This window comes from Pelodiscus sinensis, chromosome 13, assembly GCF_049634645.1.
Source record: "Pelodiscus sinensis isolate JC-2024 chromosome 13, ASM4963464v1, whole genome shotgun sequence".
In the NCBI taxonomy this organism is placed as follows: domain Eukaryota; kingdom Metazoa; phylum Chordata; order Testudines; family Trionychidae; genus Pelodiscus; species Pelodiscus sinensis.
The window spans coordinates 18,317,030-18,333,579 of record NC_134723.1 but is presented as its reverse complement, the minus strand read 5'-3'; the positions used below and the strand labels follow the sequence as shown (position 1 = coordinate 18,333,579).

General features: G+C 43.4%; 1 protein-coding gene across 2 annotated transcripts; it reads left to right on the top strand.

Moving 5' to 3' along the window:
• Positions 1 to 371: 371 nt before the first annotated feature.
• On the top strand, positions 372 to 15,188 carry P2RY10 (P2Y receptor family member 10). 2 transcript variants are annotated; one of them, XM_014568830.3, is made up of 3 exons: positions 372 to 463; positions 11,209 to 11,290; positions 11,411 to 15,183. In XM_014568830.3, the coding sequence occupies exon 3, from the start codon at positions 11,455 to 11,457 to the stop codon at positions 12,433 to 12,435; it is 981 nt and encodes a 326-aa protein (XP_014424316.1). In that variant the 5' UTR covers positions 372 to 463; positions 11,209 to 11,290; positions 11,411 to 11,454; the 3' UTR covers positions 12,436 to 15,183. The 2 variants fall into 2 exon arrangements, with proteins under 2 accessions (XP_014424316.1, XP_025035809.1); XM_025180024.2 differs by lacking the exon at positions 372 to 463 and adding an exon at positions 470 to 608 and having other exon boundaries at positions 11,411 to 15,188.
• Positions 15,189 to 16,550: the final 1,362 nt, after the last annotated feature.

The following is a 16,550-nucleotide window of genomic DNA, read 5'->3' as shown; positions in this document are numbered from 1 at the left end:
CTTTGTAAGCAGTCAGACTGTAAAAGAGGGTAGGCGGTGCAAACCCAAGCATCAGGGACCTGCAGAATAGCAATGCTGGAGAGAGATCCATTGGGAGCTAATGGGACAGAGTAGAAGTTAACTGGAATGAAAGTTGCGAGCAGTGAGAGTTGTGAGCATTTGTCAGACGCTAAACACTTTGCAGGTGTTGCCGCAATGTACGTGAAATTGACATGTCTTGATTTCAAGCACGGCTATAGACCAAGTTCTGTCTACCAGTTCTGGCGTGCATTTAGTGAAACTCATTACCGCAGCAATAGATGTGGCCAGGTCTTAACGTTACATTAAATCAGTCATTGACGTAATCATTCAGGTTGGCTTTATAGATGTAAACAAGTTGTCTGTGAGACATGTAAAGTCATATTTCACTTCCTCTTCTAACTGTAGACTTGTTCAGTTATCAGCAGGATTGCTGTGAAGGAAGGTAGGCTCTTTTTCAAGCTCTCATTTCATGTATTAAAGCAAAGCTAGTGAGCCTGTACTGTTGGAATATGCCAAATTAAAACAGTGTTTTTCTTATGCTTTTCATTTTGAATACCCTCTTGTCAAAGTGGGAAAATTACAATGAGGTAAGATTTTTGTTAGTGCATTTTATTTTGCTAAATTTATATTCTGAAAAATATTTGCAGTATTTTCTCAAGATATTTTTCCACAAACATAAAGAGGCAGACAGGTTTCAGAAATACAGGCAAGAACAGTATTGTGATTTGATCAGTTTGCCCGCCAAAATTTTGCAAGCATGGAAGAGCTAACATTGTAGCTGTAACAAACCGCCGGTGTTAGAGAGATTGAAATTTTAGTTCTGGCAATTAGTAGTAGCTTGATTGTTATCAAATGTTGTTACAAGAGGTCATTATGTTTTATTGTATAATTTCTGAGTAAAAATCAGTACAAATCTTTTATTTTAATTGCATTTGGTAGTAAAATAAATTCTAGCAAACCTCTGTTTCATCTACCAAAGGGTTTTTTTGGAATTAAAAAATTCCTTGTGCTAGCTGTTTTGATATGCAATCTATATGCTTTGTAATTATATTGTGAGGGCAGAATAAAAATGTTCCTTTGACTTGGGAGACTGAGAACACAATGTGATAAAAGTCTAAAGATGGGTGGGACCCAGTATTCTCAAAGAATATGCGGCAACTGCCACTGATAGGGAAAACGCAGTATGGTCTACGATTGCCATTATTAAACTAGATTAGACACAGCCAGATTCTCTGATGGAGGCATTTAAATCACACTTTCTAAAGCTTGTTTATTGAAGAGACTCTTTAATCCTGGGGCAAGTGTTCCAACAGGTGGCTAGATATCAGAGGGAATTTAACTGATTAATGTAATCCCTCATCTGGTGGCAGTTTGTGTATCATAACTTCAGACAAAATTCAGCTGCACAGCTGGGCTCCAAAGCTGAAGCAGTAAGTAAATCAAAAGGGAAATCCTCTTTTGGTGAATCAGTTAGCGTGCAAAGCCAGTCTTGCCATAGACTCCAGGTAGAAAGATCTTTAGCTTTAGCATATGAAATAAGGATGTTAGGGTTTTCTTTTTAAAAGCCACAATGTGTACTGTCAAAATGTGTCTCAATGGATGGTGCTTGGCGCTTTAATCCTGTCTGACCACAGTGGGCCAAATTCATCCCTATTGTAACTAGACATCAGCAGAATCATACTAATGATGAACTTGTCCCTGCATGGTAGAAGTGTCAGGGCAAGGGATCTGGGAAGGAGAGTGCACGTGTAAGAGTACTGTGGGGTCAGCAGTACAAACTTCCCTATCAGTATGAGTGACTAGTGGCAAAATGGACATACAAGGTGGCTATGGTATTATCTTTTATTAGACCAAGTTCTGGTGGTGAGAGAGACAAGCTTTTGAACCACTCAGAGCTCTTCTTCAGGTCTGGGAAAGTTATTCCGTGGGTCACAGCAAAATGCCCCATGGATCAGATGGTTTAGCATAAGTAATTTGCACACATTACAAGGGACATACAAAGTAGGAATGACCTATTAACAGTGGGGGCAAAAAACCTAATTGGCTTCAAGTGTGATCTTGATAAGTTTATGGAAAGAGGTGGGGGGTATGATGACACTGCCTACAATGGCTAGATATCTGTGACTGCTAGTAGCAAATATCCCCCAGCAGCCAGTGGATGGGATACTAGCTGGGGAGGGCTCCGAGTTATTACAGACAATTCTTTCCCAGGTGTCTGACTGGTCAATTGTGTTGAAATACTCAGGGTCCCATCTGCTCACCATCTTGAGGGTTGGGAAATAATTCACCTTCTACTGAAGGGTGGGGCATGGGACACTTGCATATTTAAATTAGTGTGAATGGTGGCTTCTCTGTAACTGGTAGGCTTTAAATTTGAGGACTTCCATAACTAAGTCAGAGATTAGGGGTCTATTACTGGAGTGTATTGGAGACTTCTGTGAGCTGCAATGTGCAGGAGACCAGACTAGAGGATTATGATGGTCCCTTCTGACTTTAAATTCTGTGAGTCTCTCTAATTTCTTGGGACTGGCATGACTACAACTATGCTGCACAGTGGAATAATGGAATACATTAATGGACATTTGATTCATATTGTCACTGAAAGACAGGTGTGGCCAACCAGAGCCTGAGATGGAGCCACAGTTTACCAATGTACATTGCCAAAGAGCTGCAGTAATTTGTCAGCAGTTCCCATCTGGTGCCTCCTCTCCCGTCTCCAGTATCTTTTGCCCACCAGCAGCCCCATCGATCAGTGCCTCCTCTTCCTTTCCTGCACCTCCTGCCCACTGCAATCAGCTGTTTCATGGCCCTCAGGAGGCTCTGTGGGGGAAAGAAGGAGCGAGGACACAATACACTTGGAAGAGGAGGTAGAGCTAGGAGTTGAGCACTGGACAGTTGGCACCTGTAGCTGCAGCCCTGGAGTCAGAGCCTGAGCAAGGAGTCACATACTAACTTCAGAAGAGCCACAGGTGGCTCCAGAGCCACAGTAAGCTACCCATGCTGTTAATCGTAGAATCATAGAATACTAGGACTGAAAGGGATCTCGAGAGGTCATCGAGTCCAGTCCCCTGCCCTCATGGCAGGACCAAATACTGTCTAGACCATCCCTGATAGACATTTATCTAAGCTACTCTTAAATATCTCCAGAGATGGGGATTCCACAATCTCCCTGGGCAATTTATTCCAGTGTTTAACCACCCTGACAGTTAGGAACTTTTTCTTAATGTCCAACCTAAACCTCCCTTGCTGCAGTTTAAGCCCATTGCTTCTTGTTCTATCCCCAGAGGCCAAGATGAACAAGTTTTCTCCCTCCTCCTTATGACACCCTTTCAGATACCGGAAAACTGCTATCATGTCCCCCCTCAGTCTTCTTTTCTAAACTAAACAAACCCAGTTCTTTCAGCCTTCCTTCATAGGTCATGTTCTCTAGACCTTTAATCATTCTTGTTGCTCTTCTCTGGACCCTCTCCAATTTCTGGACATATATATTTATTTCAGGCGAGATAGGCTGTGAGCAGCATTTATCTAGAAGAAGGCTCCATTTTCATTAAACTGTAGAGCTTTTCACTGCTGACTGTGAGGGTTTCAGTTTTCATTGTGACTCTAGGAACAGGATTTTGCAACATCACTATAGACGTGATACCACTTCATGGGCACAACAACAACAAATGGTAGGGCCAAGGAATGACAGTTCTACACTTCTTGGTCTGAACATGAGCATTCCTTTCCTGATATTGCCATGGAAATAGTATTTTTTCAGGCTTCCAGCTATAAGTAACCAAGTAACAGAGTGCACCAATAGAAACAATTTCTTTCAGTGTTATCGATGCAATTCAATTATGCAAATATCAATATGGTATTTTACTCAATATTGATTTTATTGAAATATCAGGTCCTGAAGAAAATGTTCCAGCAGGAATTTGTTTTAGCAGACACTTTCATTGTCTACCTGTAACTTCTAAACACTGATAGAAATGTAGCCATGTTAGTCTGGTGTAGCTGAAACAAAAAACAGGGCTATGTAGCATTTTAAAGTCTAACAAGATGGTTTATTAGGTGATGAGCTTTCGTGGGCCAGACCCACTTCCTCAGATCAAATAGTTTGACAATTTTCTTCCACTATTTGATCTGAGGAAGTGGGTCTGGTCCACAAAAGCTCATCACCTAATAAACCATCTTGTTAGTCTTTAAAATGCTACATAGTCCTGTTTTTTGTTTCTTCTAAACACTGGGACAGATCTTCATTATAGGGGAAAAAAGATAATTGAATGGAATACTTTAGTTTGCCACCTATGCTATGCAACACACCACTGGTGCCCTTGCTTTTTAAGTAGCTTCGCAGTGGGGATTTAGTTCTGCCAGGAGTCGAGCATGATCCTTCTGTAATTTTAGCTTACAGGATAGTTTTATCATGTTTTACATAAAGTGATTAATTATTGGCAAGCCTAGTGAACTGAGGTGTGAGAATGCTCTATACTTGAGCATTGTTATTTCATAAATGTTATCCATGATTTTGCACTTCCAATAATTTCACTTTCCTTAGCCCATATTTCAACATAGAGATCGTGACCCAGAGCCACTGAAATAAATAAAGAGCCTTTTACATACCCATTATTCAAATGTCAATGTAAAACAGATGCTTAATTTTTATTTTTTGTTAATAACATTTTAAAGGTATTCATGCAACCATGGGGCTGTACTCACAATGGTTTTGAACAGCTATCTTTGTGTAATTTCAGCAAATCAGGACTTTTCCATAACATCAGTAATTTAGGGATTTTTGTTTGAAATTATTCTGGTATCTATTGTGTAAAATCAGAACACAAGCTTTTCAGTTTGTGATAATCCCAGAAGATCAACACACACAAAACCAATAAAACGTAATTTAAAAAATAATGACACTACGTCTATTAGTAGTTTAGTACTTCAATACCTTAATTTCTCTTACCAGAATTAAAAAATCTTTCTGAAGGAAAAGGCAAAAAATGAAATCATGACACCTTGTGGCCAATTAAAGAATAGATTTTAGGAAGACACAAAAACTATGGTACAAAAGGTGCATTGTTTTCTAACCATCAGCAATGCTTGTCCTGCCTCATTCTGAACCTAGACCTTTTATCTGAGAAAATATGATTCTACTCAGGCAAGAAGCAACACAAACAGTGAGAAACCCTTTGAGGGAGAGGTATTTCCTCATGTCTGGAAACTCATGAGAAGGTTTATTTGGTCATTAGAAAATGAAGTCTGTATTGCTGGAAGTCATTTGAGTGCAGACAAGGCTTTATTGAAGCAGGGATGATACAATGTTATCTCAAATGCTTATTTAACACATGGGTTCTGTTTAAGACCTGCAGTAGGAGTGGTCTTACTGGTAAGCCAGGAAGTTGTGCTTGAATAAATCAAAAGCACTTATGAAATCTAATTCCTTAGTTATTTCATAAAATATAATAAAGGCTAATTGTGTCTAGTGCATCTGCATTGCAAAGGGACTCAAGCCAAAATATCCCATTTTGATTCAGTATCAGGACAGTGGAATTGAAATTCATGTAAGAACTGTAGTCCACAGGCCAGAGCAGTGAAGATATTTAGTGGCCTAAAGACGCAGAGAGGGTTAATGATATTTTCACAGAGAGTCTATCTTCTGTTGGTCTCAGTCATTTCTGAAGGCTGTTTCCTGTGGAGGTGGGGAGGGTGGAGGTGTGTGGCTGTCAGTGCTATATGGCATTAGTCCATTGCTGGGTTACTGTTTATGACCAAGGGTGTATCTAGACTACAGGAATTTTTCAAAAAAAGTGGCCTTTTTTTGAAAAATCTTTACCTGTGTCTAGACTGCCGCTGCATTCTGTCAACAGTAAATCGAAAGAATGCGGAGTTTTGTCGACAGTGGAAAACCTCATTTTATGAGGAATAATGCCTTTTTTCCAAAATGTTTTCTCAAAAAAAGGCGCTATGTAATGCAAACTGTGCTTTTTCAAAACAGAGTATCCAGACTGCCTGGGTGCTTTTTCAAAAGAGAGTATCCAGACAGCTTGCTTTTTTGAAAGTACTGATTGTAGTCTAGAAATTCTTTCAAAAAAGGCATGTAGTCTAGACGTAGCCCCCCGAAAAAAATCAAAAACAGAGGATGGAAATAAGTTTCAAATGAAGGGCAGAAAAGAGAGTGAGCAACAATAGCTGCTTACAGGTCCGTAAACACAGAAAATGGGTGTCCATAGGTGCTGTAGGCTTAAGCAGGCCAACAGTTATACAAGTGGTGAATTTGACCCTGTAGTAGACCATGTTCTTCTTAGCCATGTATGAGTAACAGATTACAAGTTACCATGCCAGCATCCACTTACAGAGACAGGCACTTTTGCTGGCCGACAACTCCTAGAGGTACTTTGCAAAAAATGAGTCATTGGCAATGAACCAGCAGCTCCAGTGTTATATCCTCACAGTAAAACACTCCACAGGGAATGAAGGGAAGGGAAGGGCAATTTCCTCACAGAATTCCTCTCCCGTCATTCCATTGGGATGCCCACCTCTATACCAAGAAGATCCCATGGATTCTCACAGGGTAATGGAAATCAGCAGAAGGCCTGCAACTGCCATGCAGAATCTTTGCTTTCATACTGGCTCTGCGCCTCTGGTACTCTTCACACCCTGCCAAAAGGGAGGCAATACAACCCTGCTGCCAGGGAGTCTCAAGTGGAGCCATGGAAGGAATGTAGAAAAGCAGCTGGGAATCCCATCCCTTTCTTCAGCCATTCTGTGACATTTATATAGAAACAGGAGGCCAATCTTCATTTTCACCCTTACATTGGATAAGCTGGTAAATCAATTCACACAGGGTTTTTACAGGCATATTCCTAAGCCAAACTTTTCCTGCCCATATTATCCCTTCTGAGGAGAAATTCCAGTCTGGATTAAGGAAGGAAAAATACAACTAATTTAACAGTTTAATCTGAAATTCCTCTCGCCATCCTCATCAGTCTGTGGTTTGAATCAAAGGAGAGTCTGAAAAAGGAGTCTCAAATGTAAACTGCTCAATTAAAAAGCACATCCAGATTTTGGTCACTGAGGCTACCTCCAGACTGCATCCCTCTGTTGGCAGAGGGATGCAAATCAAGCACTTCAAAAGTGCAAATGACCCCGGGATTTAAATATTCTGGGCTTCATTTACTTACTCACGTTTTGGCGCTGTGCTGATCACATGCCCTTTCAAAAGTGAAAGTAAAGTCTAGCCGCGGCTCTGCCGACAGCAGGGGAGTACAAGATCTGCCGAAAAAGCTCCCCACTGTCGGCAGAGCTGCGGCTAGACTTTACTTTCCCTTTTGAAAGGGTGCGTGATTGGCACAGCGCCCGAGCGTGAGTATGCAAATGAAGCCCAGGATATTTAAATCCCGGGCTCATTTGCGCTTTCAAAGTGCCTAATCTACATCCCCCTGTCAGCAGAGGGGTGTAGTTTAGACACACCCTGAGATAAGAAAAGCATGGGGACAGGGCTGGAGACAGACTTTGTCAGGCCCTGGGTAATGTGTGTGTGTGGGAGGACAGCTACAGGCTCTCAGAAGGGGCAGGGCCTCAGGCAGAATGGATGGTGCTAGTGCAACCAGCCCTCAGCACTTCCTAGACCACACTGTGAGGGGCTCTGGCAGTGATTTAGAGGACCTGAAGATGCATCTGATGAAGTAGGTTTTACCCATGAGAGTTTATGCCCAAATAAATCTGTTAAACTTTAAGGTGCCAAAGAACTCTTCATTGTTTTTCCAGATACAGGCTAACATGGCTACTCCCATAACATAAGAACTAGGGGTCACCAAATGAAATTAATAGGTAGCAGGTTTAAAACAAACAAAATGAAGTTTTCCTTCATGCAGCGCACAGTCAACCTGTGGAACTCCTTGCCAGAGGATGTTGTGAAGATCAGGACTTTAACAAGGGTTAAAAAGAGCTAGATAGATTCATGGAGGTTAGGTCCATCAATGGCTATTAGCCAGGATGGGTAGGAATGGTGTCTCTCCCGTTTGTCAGAGGTTGGAAATGGATGACAGGAGAGAGATCACATGATGACAACCTGTTCTGCTCACTCCCTCTGGGGCATTTGGTATTGGCCACTGTCGGCAGACAGGATACTGGACTAGATGAGCCTTTGGTCTGACCCAGTATGACTGTTCTTATGTTCTCCTCTGAGACACGTTACATGAAATGTTTTGCATAAAGCCTTAGGATATGTCTACACTACAAAGTTAGTTCAAACTAATGGACGTTAGTTCGAACTAACTTTCATAGGCACTACACTAGCACTCCGTTAGTTCGAATTAGGAAAACCTCATTCCACGAGGAGTAAGCCTAGTTCGAACTAGCTAGTTCGAATTAAGGGGTGTGTAGCCCCTTGATTCGAACTAGTGGGAGGCTAGCCCTCCCCAGGTTTCCCTGGTGGCCACTCTGGCCAACACCAGGGAAACTTGTATGCCCCCCTCCCGGTCCCGGACCCCTTAAAGGGCCACAGGCTGGCTACGGTGCCCGTGCCAGGTGCAAGCCTGCCAGCACCCAGCCAGCAGACCCTGCACCTGGCACGGATAGAGCCACCCACCCAATGCCCCCCAGCCCTCCCCCTCTTCCCAGGACCAGGCTGGCGGCTCCCAGGAGCTTGCCCGGGACCGCAAGAGGTGGGCACCCGCCTGGGCTAGTGCGGACATCGTGGACCTCGTCCACGATCTCCGCACTAGGCACAGGAAAGTGGCCGTCTAGGGCAGGAGAGCTGCCAGCCTGGCCACCCAGGACCAGGTGTGCAAGAGAATCAAGGGGGTCCACTGAGACCCCCGACCCTGAGCCCTGAGCTTACAATGGCTGTCCTGGGTCAGACCAAAGGTCCATCTAGCCCAGTAGCCTGTCTGCCGACAGTGGCTAACCCTAGGGACCCTGGAGGGGATGGACCGAAGACAGTGACCAAGCCATTTGTCTTGTGCCATCCCTCTCCAGCCTTCCACAAACTTTGGGCAGGGACACCACTCCTAACCCCTGGCTAATAGCACTCCATGGACCCAACCTCCATGACTTGATCTCACTTCCCTTTAAACTCTGTTCTAGTTGTAGCCTTCACAGCCTCCTGCAGCAAGGAGTTCCACAAGTTGACTCTTTGCTTTGTGAAGAACAACTTTCTGTTACTACTTTGAAGCCTGCTACCCATTCCTTTCCTTTCCTTTCCTTTGGTGTCCTCTAGTCCTTCTTTATGGGAACTAATGAAGAACTTTTCTGTATGCACCCTCTCCACCCCACTCCTGCTTTTACAGACCTCTATCCTGTCCCCGCTCTGTCTCCTCTCCTCCTAAGCTGAGAAGTCCCAGTCTCTTTAGCCTCTCTTCATATGGGACCTGTTCCCAACCCCTGATCATTTTAGTTTCCCTCCCCTCTCCCAGCCTCTCTCTTCCCCTCTCCCACCTCCTTTTCCCAGTCTCCCCCAGTTTTGTTCAATAAAGACAGACTCCATTTTGGAAGACACGTTATCTTTATTTTGTACATCAAGAAGAGGGGCTAGGGAGGGAAGGATGTGAGGAAGGAATGGGGCACGAGCCCCTGATGGGGAGGACTGGGCTGGCTCTGCGGGCTTCTGGGGGTGGAAGCTCTCCTGCAGCCCAATTGCTCCCTCACCCCAGATGGCAGCCTGCGGCAAGTGCAGCCGGTCTGATGGCCGAGTGCTGTGATGTGCCCAGTGTGGGTACTCCGGGCACTCCAAGCCAGGACTGCTTTGCAAGCGGGGCAGCCCTGAGAACTGTCTGTCCGGGGTGGGGGTCGGGACCCTTTAAGCACAGCCCTCGGCTATCCTGAGACAGCATCTCCACGCTCTAAGTCCTCCTCTGATGCCCTGCTGGCACTGCTTCCGGCCATCCTTAAGCCTGGTTCAGGGTCCACTTAATGTGGACATGCTAGTTCGAATTAGCAAAATGCTAATTCGAACTAGTTTTTTAGTCTGGATCCGTTAGTTCAAATTAGCTTAGTTCGAATTAACTAATCCGAACTAAGTTAGTTCGAATTAACATTGTAGTGTAGACATACCCTCTGTTATGTCCCAGTTATGTCACATTCATATTTATAGGCAGATTTCCATGAAGAATATGGGGTGCAACGTTTCACCTGGCTAAACTACTTAGTATTGCTGTGCCTCACTTCCCCACCTGGGTAATAGCACTGCTGTAGCTTACGAGGCATTGTAAAAATAATTACATTACTGACTGTATAATCCTTATACATTACTACTGTGATGGGGACCAGATAAATACCTGAGACAGAGGGAAATTGTATTTGGGGTTTCATAACCCCTACCCAGAATATCTCATTGCTTATGAAAAAGCATTGAGGAGCAAGAAGGAGATTTTACAGAGGACATGCTCTAGGCTAGGAGTGGGCAAACTACAGCTGTGAGCTGTATCTGGTTCAACAGCCATTTTAATCCAGCCCTGAGTGGGGTTTGGAGTTTGCCTTGCTTCCCTGGCTCCCAAAGCAGTTGCATGTTCCTTCCTCCATCTCGTAAACCTAGGTGCACCTATAAGGCTCCATACACTGCCCCCAGCCTAATCACCACCCCTACAGCTCCCATTGGCTGGGAACTGTGGACAATGGGCGGCACTTGTGGATGGGAGGGGAGCAGGGGGCAGTGCACAGAGCCACCTGGCCAGGCCTCTGCATAGGAGCTGTCTGGAACATGTCGCTGCTTCTGGAAACTGCTTGAGGAGGTAAGTGCAGCTTGGAGCCTGAGTTCTCTTCTCTCCATACCCCAACTCCCTGCCCCTCCTCTCTGAACCCCTCAGTCTCAGCCCAGAGCACCCTCCTGCATCCCAACCCCTCATTACCAGCCCTGCCTCAGAGCCTGAACCCCCAGCCAGAGCCCTTACCTCGTCCTCTCTCCCCACACTCCAAGCCTGTGCCCCAATCAAGAGCCCCTCCTGCACTCTGAAGTTCTAATTTCTTGCCTCACCCTAGAGCTCATACCTCCACCTGAAGCCCTCACCCCCTCCTACACCCAACACCAATATCATGAGCATTCATGGCCCTCCACACAATTTTCATTCCCTGATGTGGCCCTCAAGCCAAACGATTTGCCTAGCCTCTTCTCTAAGCTATAATAAATGTATTACTGTAATCAGGTAGGTTACTTGTGATACATATATTAATACTGGTTAATGTGCATTATCTTTGTTTTTACAGCAATTGTTTTGGGAAGCAGCACATCCAGAACACCTGCCTGAGTCTCAGGAGACTTTGCCACTGACTGGCTCGGAGATCATAGGCAAGTCACTTTCACCTCCATGAACCCCACTTTCCCAATGTGCAAATTGGGGATCATGATCTATTGAGACAAAATGTTATATAAGAGCTAGATGTTATGATTATTTTTTACTCGTTACAGAAATCTTCCATCCAGTCCCAAATGATTGCTCAAGCACAGTCAAGATGCAGACCAATGGATCTTCAGAAAACTGTGTTGATCCTAATATAACATTTAAAAACTCTCTATATGCCGCTACTTACACGGTAATATTCATACCTGGTCTTCTGGCAAACAGTGCTGCATTATGGGTTTTATGTCGCTTCATCAGCAAGAAAAACAAAGCTGTCATTTTTATGATTAACTTGGCTGCGGCAGATCTTGCTCATGTGCTCTCATTACCACTACGAATATATTATTATATAAACCATGTGTGGCCTTTTGGGAGTTTCCTCTGCTTATTATGTTTCTACCTGAAGTATCTCAACATGTATGCAAGCATTTGTTTCCTCACCTGCATCAGCATTCAAAGGTACTACTTCCTTCTCCATCCATTCAAAGCCAAAGACTGGAAGCGCAGGTATGATGTTGCCATTAGTACTGCTGTATGGATCTTTGTTGGGGTTGCTTGCTCACCATTTCCAATTATGAGAAACTCTGGCTTAACCAACAGTTCAAATTCCTGCTTTGCGGATCTTGAAGTCAAGAAAATAAACAGTAGCGCCGCTTCTGTGATGATGGTGATTATAGCTGAGCTTTTAGGATTTGTGGGCCCTCTAATCATTATTGTATACTGTACCTGGAGAACAAGACAGTCACTTCAGAAATACCAAACACCTTTGGAAAATACCAGTGAAAAACAGAGAGCTTTACGCATGGTTGCTATGTGTGCAGCAGTGTTCTTTGTATGTTTCACACCGTACCACATCAACTTCTTCTTCTACATGATGGTGAAAGAGAATGTTATTACACACTGTGCCATACGCCGAAGCACTCTGTACACTCAGCCATTTTGCTTAAGCCTAGCAAGCCTAGACTGTTGTTTGGATCCTATCCTGTACTTCTTTACAACATCCGAATTTCAGGATCAGTTATCGAGACACAGCAGCGCAATCATCCGGAGTCGTCTTATGAGCAAGGAGAGTGGCTCATCAATCAAGGAATAAATACTGAAAGTCTTTGGAAATATATAAAACAATGCTCATTTAAGATCAGCAATCACGTGTTGTGTGTGTTGGAGGCTGGAGAGCCCCTGGCTGTATTGAGCTGGGGTGATGCCTCACCTAGCCTGCTTGAACTAGAACAAGCTGTAGGGAGCGGTGTTGCCTTTGCAGGAGTTGGTCTGAGTGGGCTAGTAGCTCTTCTCTAGCTTCTGTAGTTTTATGATCAAGCCAAAGACACTCCAAACAGGGAGGCCCAGTGTGCCCCCCTCTCAGCAACTGCCCTTTTCCAACAGAAATACAGCACAGCATGGGAAAGTGAAGGTCGGAAATAATTAAACAAAACAAACTTGCTTGAGGTCAAAGCACCAAGTGCAGCCTGCTCAGAGTTTGCAGCTTGATTCAACATGGCAACCATGTTTCCAAAGATACACAGTTGCCTGTCTACTCTATGGTGCCTAGCACTACCATTGATCCATTAGAGCTTGCTGTTGGCACTAAGCCAACTCTCTCTATTTCTAAGCACTTATCTCTATTTCACACTTTCTTTCCACCTTTTCCATTTTTTTGTTCTCTCCCTCTGTTTTCTATACTTTTCTCTTCTTCCAGCTCAAACTTTTTTATTTTTTGTTATTTTGTTACACACAGGTGACTGTGTATCCTCCCCTGCCCTCCCACAGCAGCCCATGTGACTCTGGGACTAAATTCTTCAGCTGATCTCCACAAACAGTATGTCCTCTTCAGCCAGCTGCCTCTTCCTCAGCCACCCATAGTCAAAGTGTGCTATACGGTGTGGGACCTTCACACCAGGACAGCAGGCCCCATTTTCCCCTGTTGCATGCAGTTCTCTTCTGTTAAGCGTTTCACAGTTGGTCCATGCAGTAAAAAGATTAAGTAAATTAAACTAACAAATAAATAAGCAAAAAGAGTTATCTGCCCACAATCATTGCACTAATTAAAAAAGAGGCCTAATTAACAGAGTAAATTATTAATAATTCCCTCAGTTCTAATGGTGACCTTAGTTTGAGAGCTCCCATAAATACATTAGCTATTCAAATATTCAAGCAAATTGCAAAGTTTTATTTTGTATAAAGCAGAAATTAGCACCTCTTAATAATGTTTATATAAATTACAATTATTGCATCAAATTCATCCCTAAAGTAACTCCAATGATTTCAGTGGATTTATACCTGGAATTGATTTAGTCAGATATGCGTATGTACTGATTAGTAGCAACAGCAGCTACATCATGCAAAAGTAAGCCTCAAAACTGTATAACACAAGTAAAAGTAGCCAAAACACTTTAATTGTATTACTTTTTGGCCCAGGTAAAAATGCTGTTCCATTTAGTGTCTCCCAGGTCTGAGGGGGTTGCGAGGGTGGGTGGGAATGTAGCCTAGGTTTAAATAATGATTACTCTGGGTATTATCTTTAATGGCAAACGATTAAATTATGTTGACAATAAGCTAGGTAGTCCACCTACCATTTTTTTAAAGGTCAGTGATATAGTTTTTATATATGCAGTTGTTTTTAAAGGGATATTTCAACGTTCACACATGTAACAAGGAAATATACTTTAATAAAAGGTATTATTCCTAGCTTCTCTAGATTCTTAATGAAAAGTTGTTCAATGAGTAACTAGTCCAAAGCTCATTGAAATCTGTGAAAGGCTGCCATTGCCTTAACTGGACACTGTATTTTACCAAAGACTTACACATATACTTTAACTTTATGCATGCAAGTATTCCAGCTGAAGAAGAAATTTAAATACATGTATAAGACTTTGCAGGACTGGGGCCTAAGTGTATATATTCAAGCCTGTACAATGCAATTTTTATTAGTTTTTTTTTCAATCAACCTTCTTTCTCCTGGGCTTTGAACTGTTCAGTTTACTATCATGTCATTCAATCTGTAATTATTATTTCTGTAAGAACTTTTACATACCTTGGTCTGCTGTTGGGAAGTGTTTACTGTAATTCCTTCAAGCTACTGTTTTGTGCTTTATCTGGTTGAGACACAAATGTTTAAAGTACTGCAGTGACATCCAAATAGCTTGTCTTTCATTTTAATTTGCAAAATCATGCTTAAAAATAAATCAGTTTTGCTAACATAACACAAGTTCCACAAATGTGTTACTGTCTCAGAGAAAACAATGTGTTTTTGGATCCTTGCTTATTTACAGTACAATTTCGCTGTTGAGTTCCAACAACCTATTCACTTCACATGAAATTCTTCCCTGTGGAGAAGGTTAAATCAAGACCAATGTACAATTAAGACCCAATTAAGCCCTTAGAATATGATTGTGGCAAGTACAAAGTCATATATGCGAAAGAGTGTAAAGGATTACAAATTTGATTTACTACTAACTTTAGCTGCCTTTAAACTGTCTACACACATCTTTATATCAGTTTAACTATTTCTGTTAGGAAGTGGAATTTTCTACCCAAATAGTTGGTGCAACCCTTAGTTAGGATGTAAGATACTCTGTATTTCCTTGTCGTTCTTGTACAGAAATAGCAACAGAGCATCATTTCAGAAAAAATCTGATGTGGGGTGAAAATTGTGGTCAGCATGTAGAACATTATGGCTGTGTCTACACTGGCATGAATTTCCGGAACTGCTTAAAATGGAATACTATTCTATTTTCAGTTTTTCCGGAAAAGGAGCGTCTACATTGGCAGGCTGCTTTTCCAGAAAAGCCCTTTTTCCAGAAAAGCGTCTGTGGCCAATGTAGATGCGCTTTTCCGGAAAAGAGCCCCGATCGCCATTTTCGCGATCAGGGCTTTTTTCCGGAAAAGACTACTGGGCTGTCTACACTGGCCCTTTTCCGGAACAGTGTTCCAGAATAAGGACTTATGCCTGAGCGGGAACAGAATAGTTTTTCCGGAATAGCGGCTGATTTTGTACAGTAGAGCGTCGTTGCTTTTCCGGAAATTCAAGGGCCATTGTAGACAGCTCGCAGCTTATTCCGGAAAAGCGGCTGATTTTCCGGAATAAGTGGCCCAGCGTAGACACAGCCTATATGTGTTCACGTTCTGGTCTGCAAAGTCTTGGGGGAAGTTGGGGGGAAATGGAGTAGGTTTTTGTGTGTATAGACAAGGCCTCAGGAGAGAGAGATTCCATATTTGGAGTGACAATCAAAATGAGAATCTGTGTCACTGCAGAAGCAACTGTAGTTTTAAAACTGTATCAACATTCCATCAAATCCACAGGAGATTCCTAAACTGTTGACAAAGTTACATGCTAGCATCTCTGGGGAGGATGTCTGCTCTTATTTACTCTGGAGAGAATTTTGATAACTTCTTTTAAAGTTTTCAATTTCTGTGGCAGCAAATAAAATTGTCCATTCTCACTCTGGCCCTGTTGGACAAAAAGCTGTTTTGTGAATGCCAGAGGGAGAACTCAAGACAAAGCTTCTTTTTTATGAGACTTGAGATCTCTTGCCATTTTACCTCCATGATCTGAGAGCAGCACAGGTGAAAGTAAGCTGGGGTGCCCTGGTACGCAGTTCCAGCAAGAGCTGGGTGAGCTGGAGTGAAAGCCAGTTGGGAGCTATTTAAAGAGCTGACAGGGACCCAGGTTGTAATGGGCCAATACCTGTAAGTTACTTTCACGATTGGAGAGCAGCCTCCCATTAATAGTTTCTGATTCTGACATGTTCTCTGGTTTTTCACTTGTTTTTTATCGGGCTGCTGGTGAAAAGTGAAGCCAACTCTATTTTCTCATAAGGTTTTCTCAGTACTGATAAACTGCCCACATTCCTGAGGGTCAAGGCAGGGGTGGTTGACAGCAGCTGCCCCGGGCCCCGCGCTTCAGAAAGCATGTGCCGTGGCAAAGGGGGGGGGGCCCGTGGAATTATGCTGCCCGCGGCCCCGCAAAATGGTCATCTGCCCCTGGTTGACAGACATCAGCAGGTCCTGGATAAATTGAGAGGGGATAGTTCCAGGCCCCGGGAAGGGAAAGGCCCTCAGACAGAAGGGGCAGGGCTGGAGGCTAGCCTCCCCCAGCCAGGCCTTTAGCACTGCCCAGGGCTCTGGTGGCAATTAAAAGGGTCTGGGGGCAACTGAACCCTTTCTCCCCCCCCCCCCACATTTGCATACCTACTGTGCATTATGGGCCTA

Bases quoted from the DNA above. Each gene is read 5' to 3' on its own strand.
- P2RY10 (XM_025180024.2), top strand. From the start codon at position 558: ATGCTTTTCATTTTGAATACCCTCTTGTCAAAGTGGGAAAATTACAAT. The intron at 609-11,208 runs GTAAGATTTTTG...TTGTTTTTACAG, and splicing joins AGTGGGAAAATTACAATGAG to CAATTGTTTTGGGAAGCAGC. The intron at 11,291-11,410 runs GCAAGTCACTTT...TACTCGTTACAG, and splicing joins GACTGGCTCGGAGATCATAG to AAATCTTCCATCCAGTCCCA.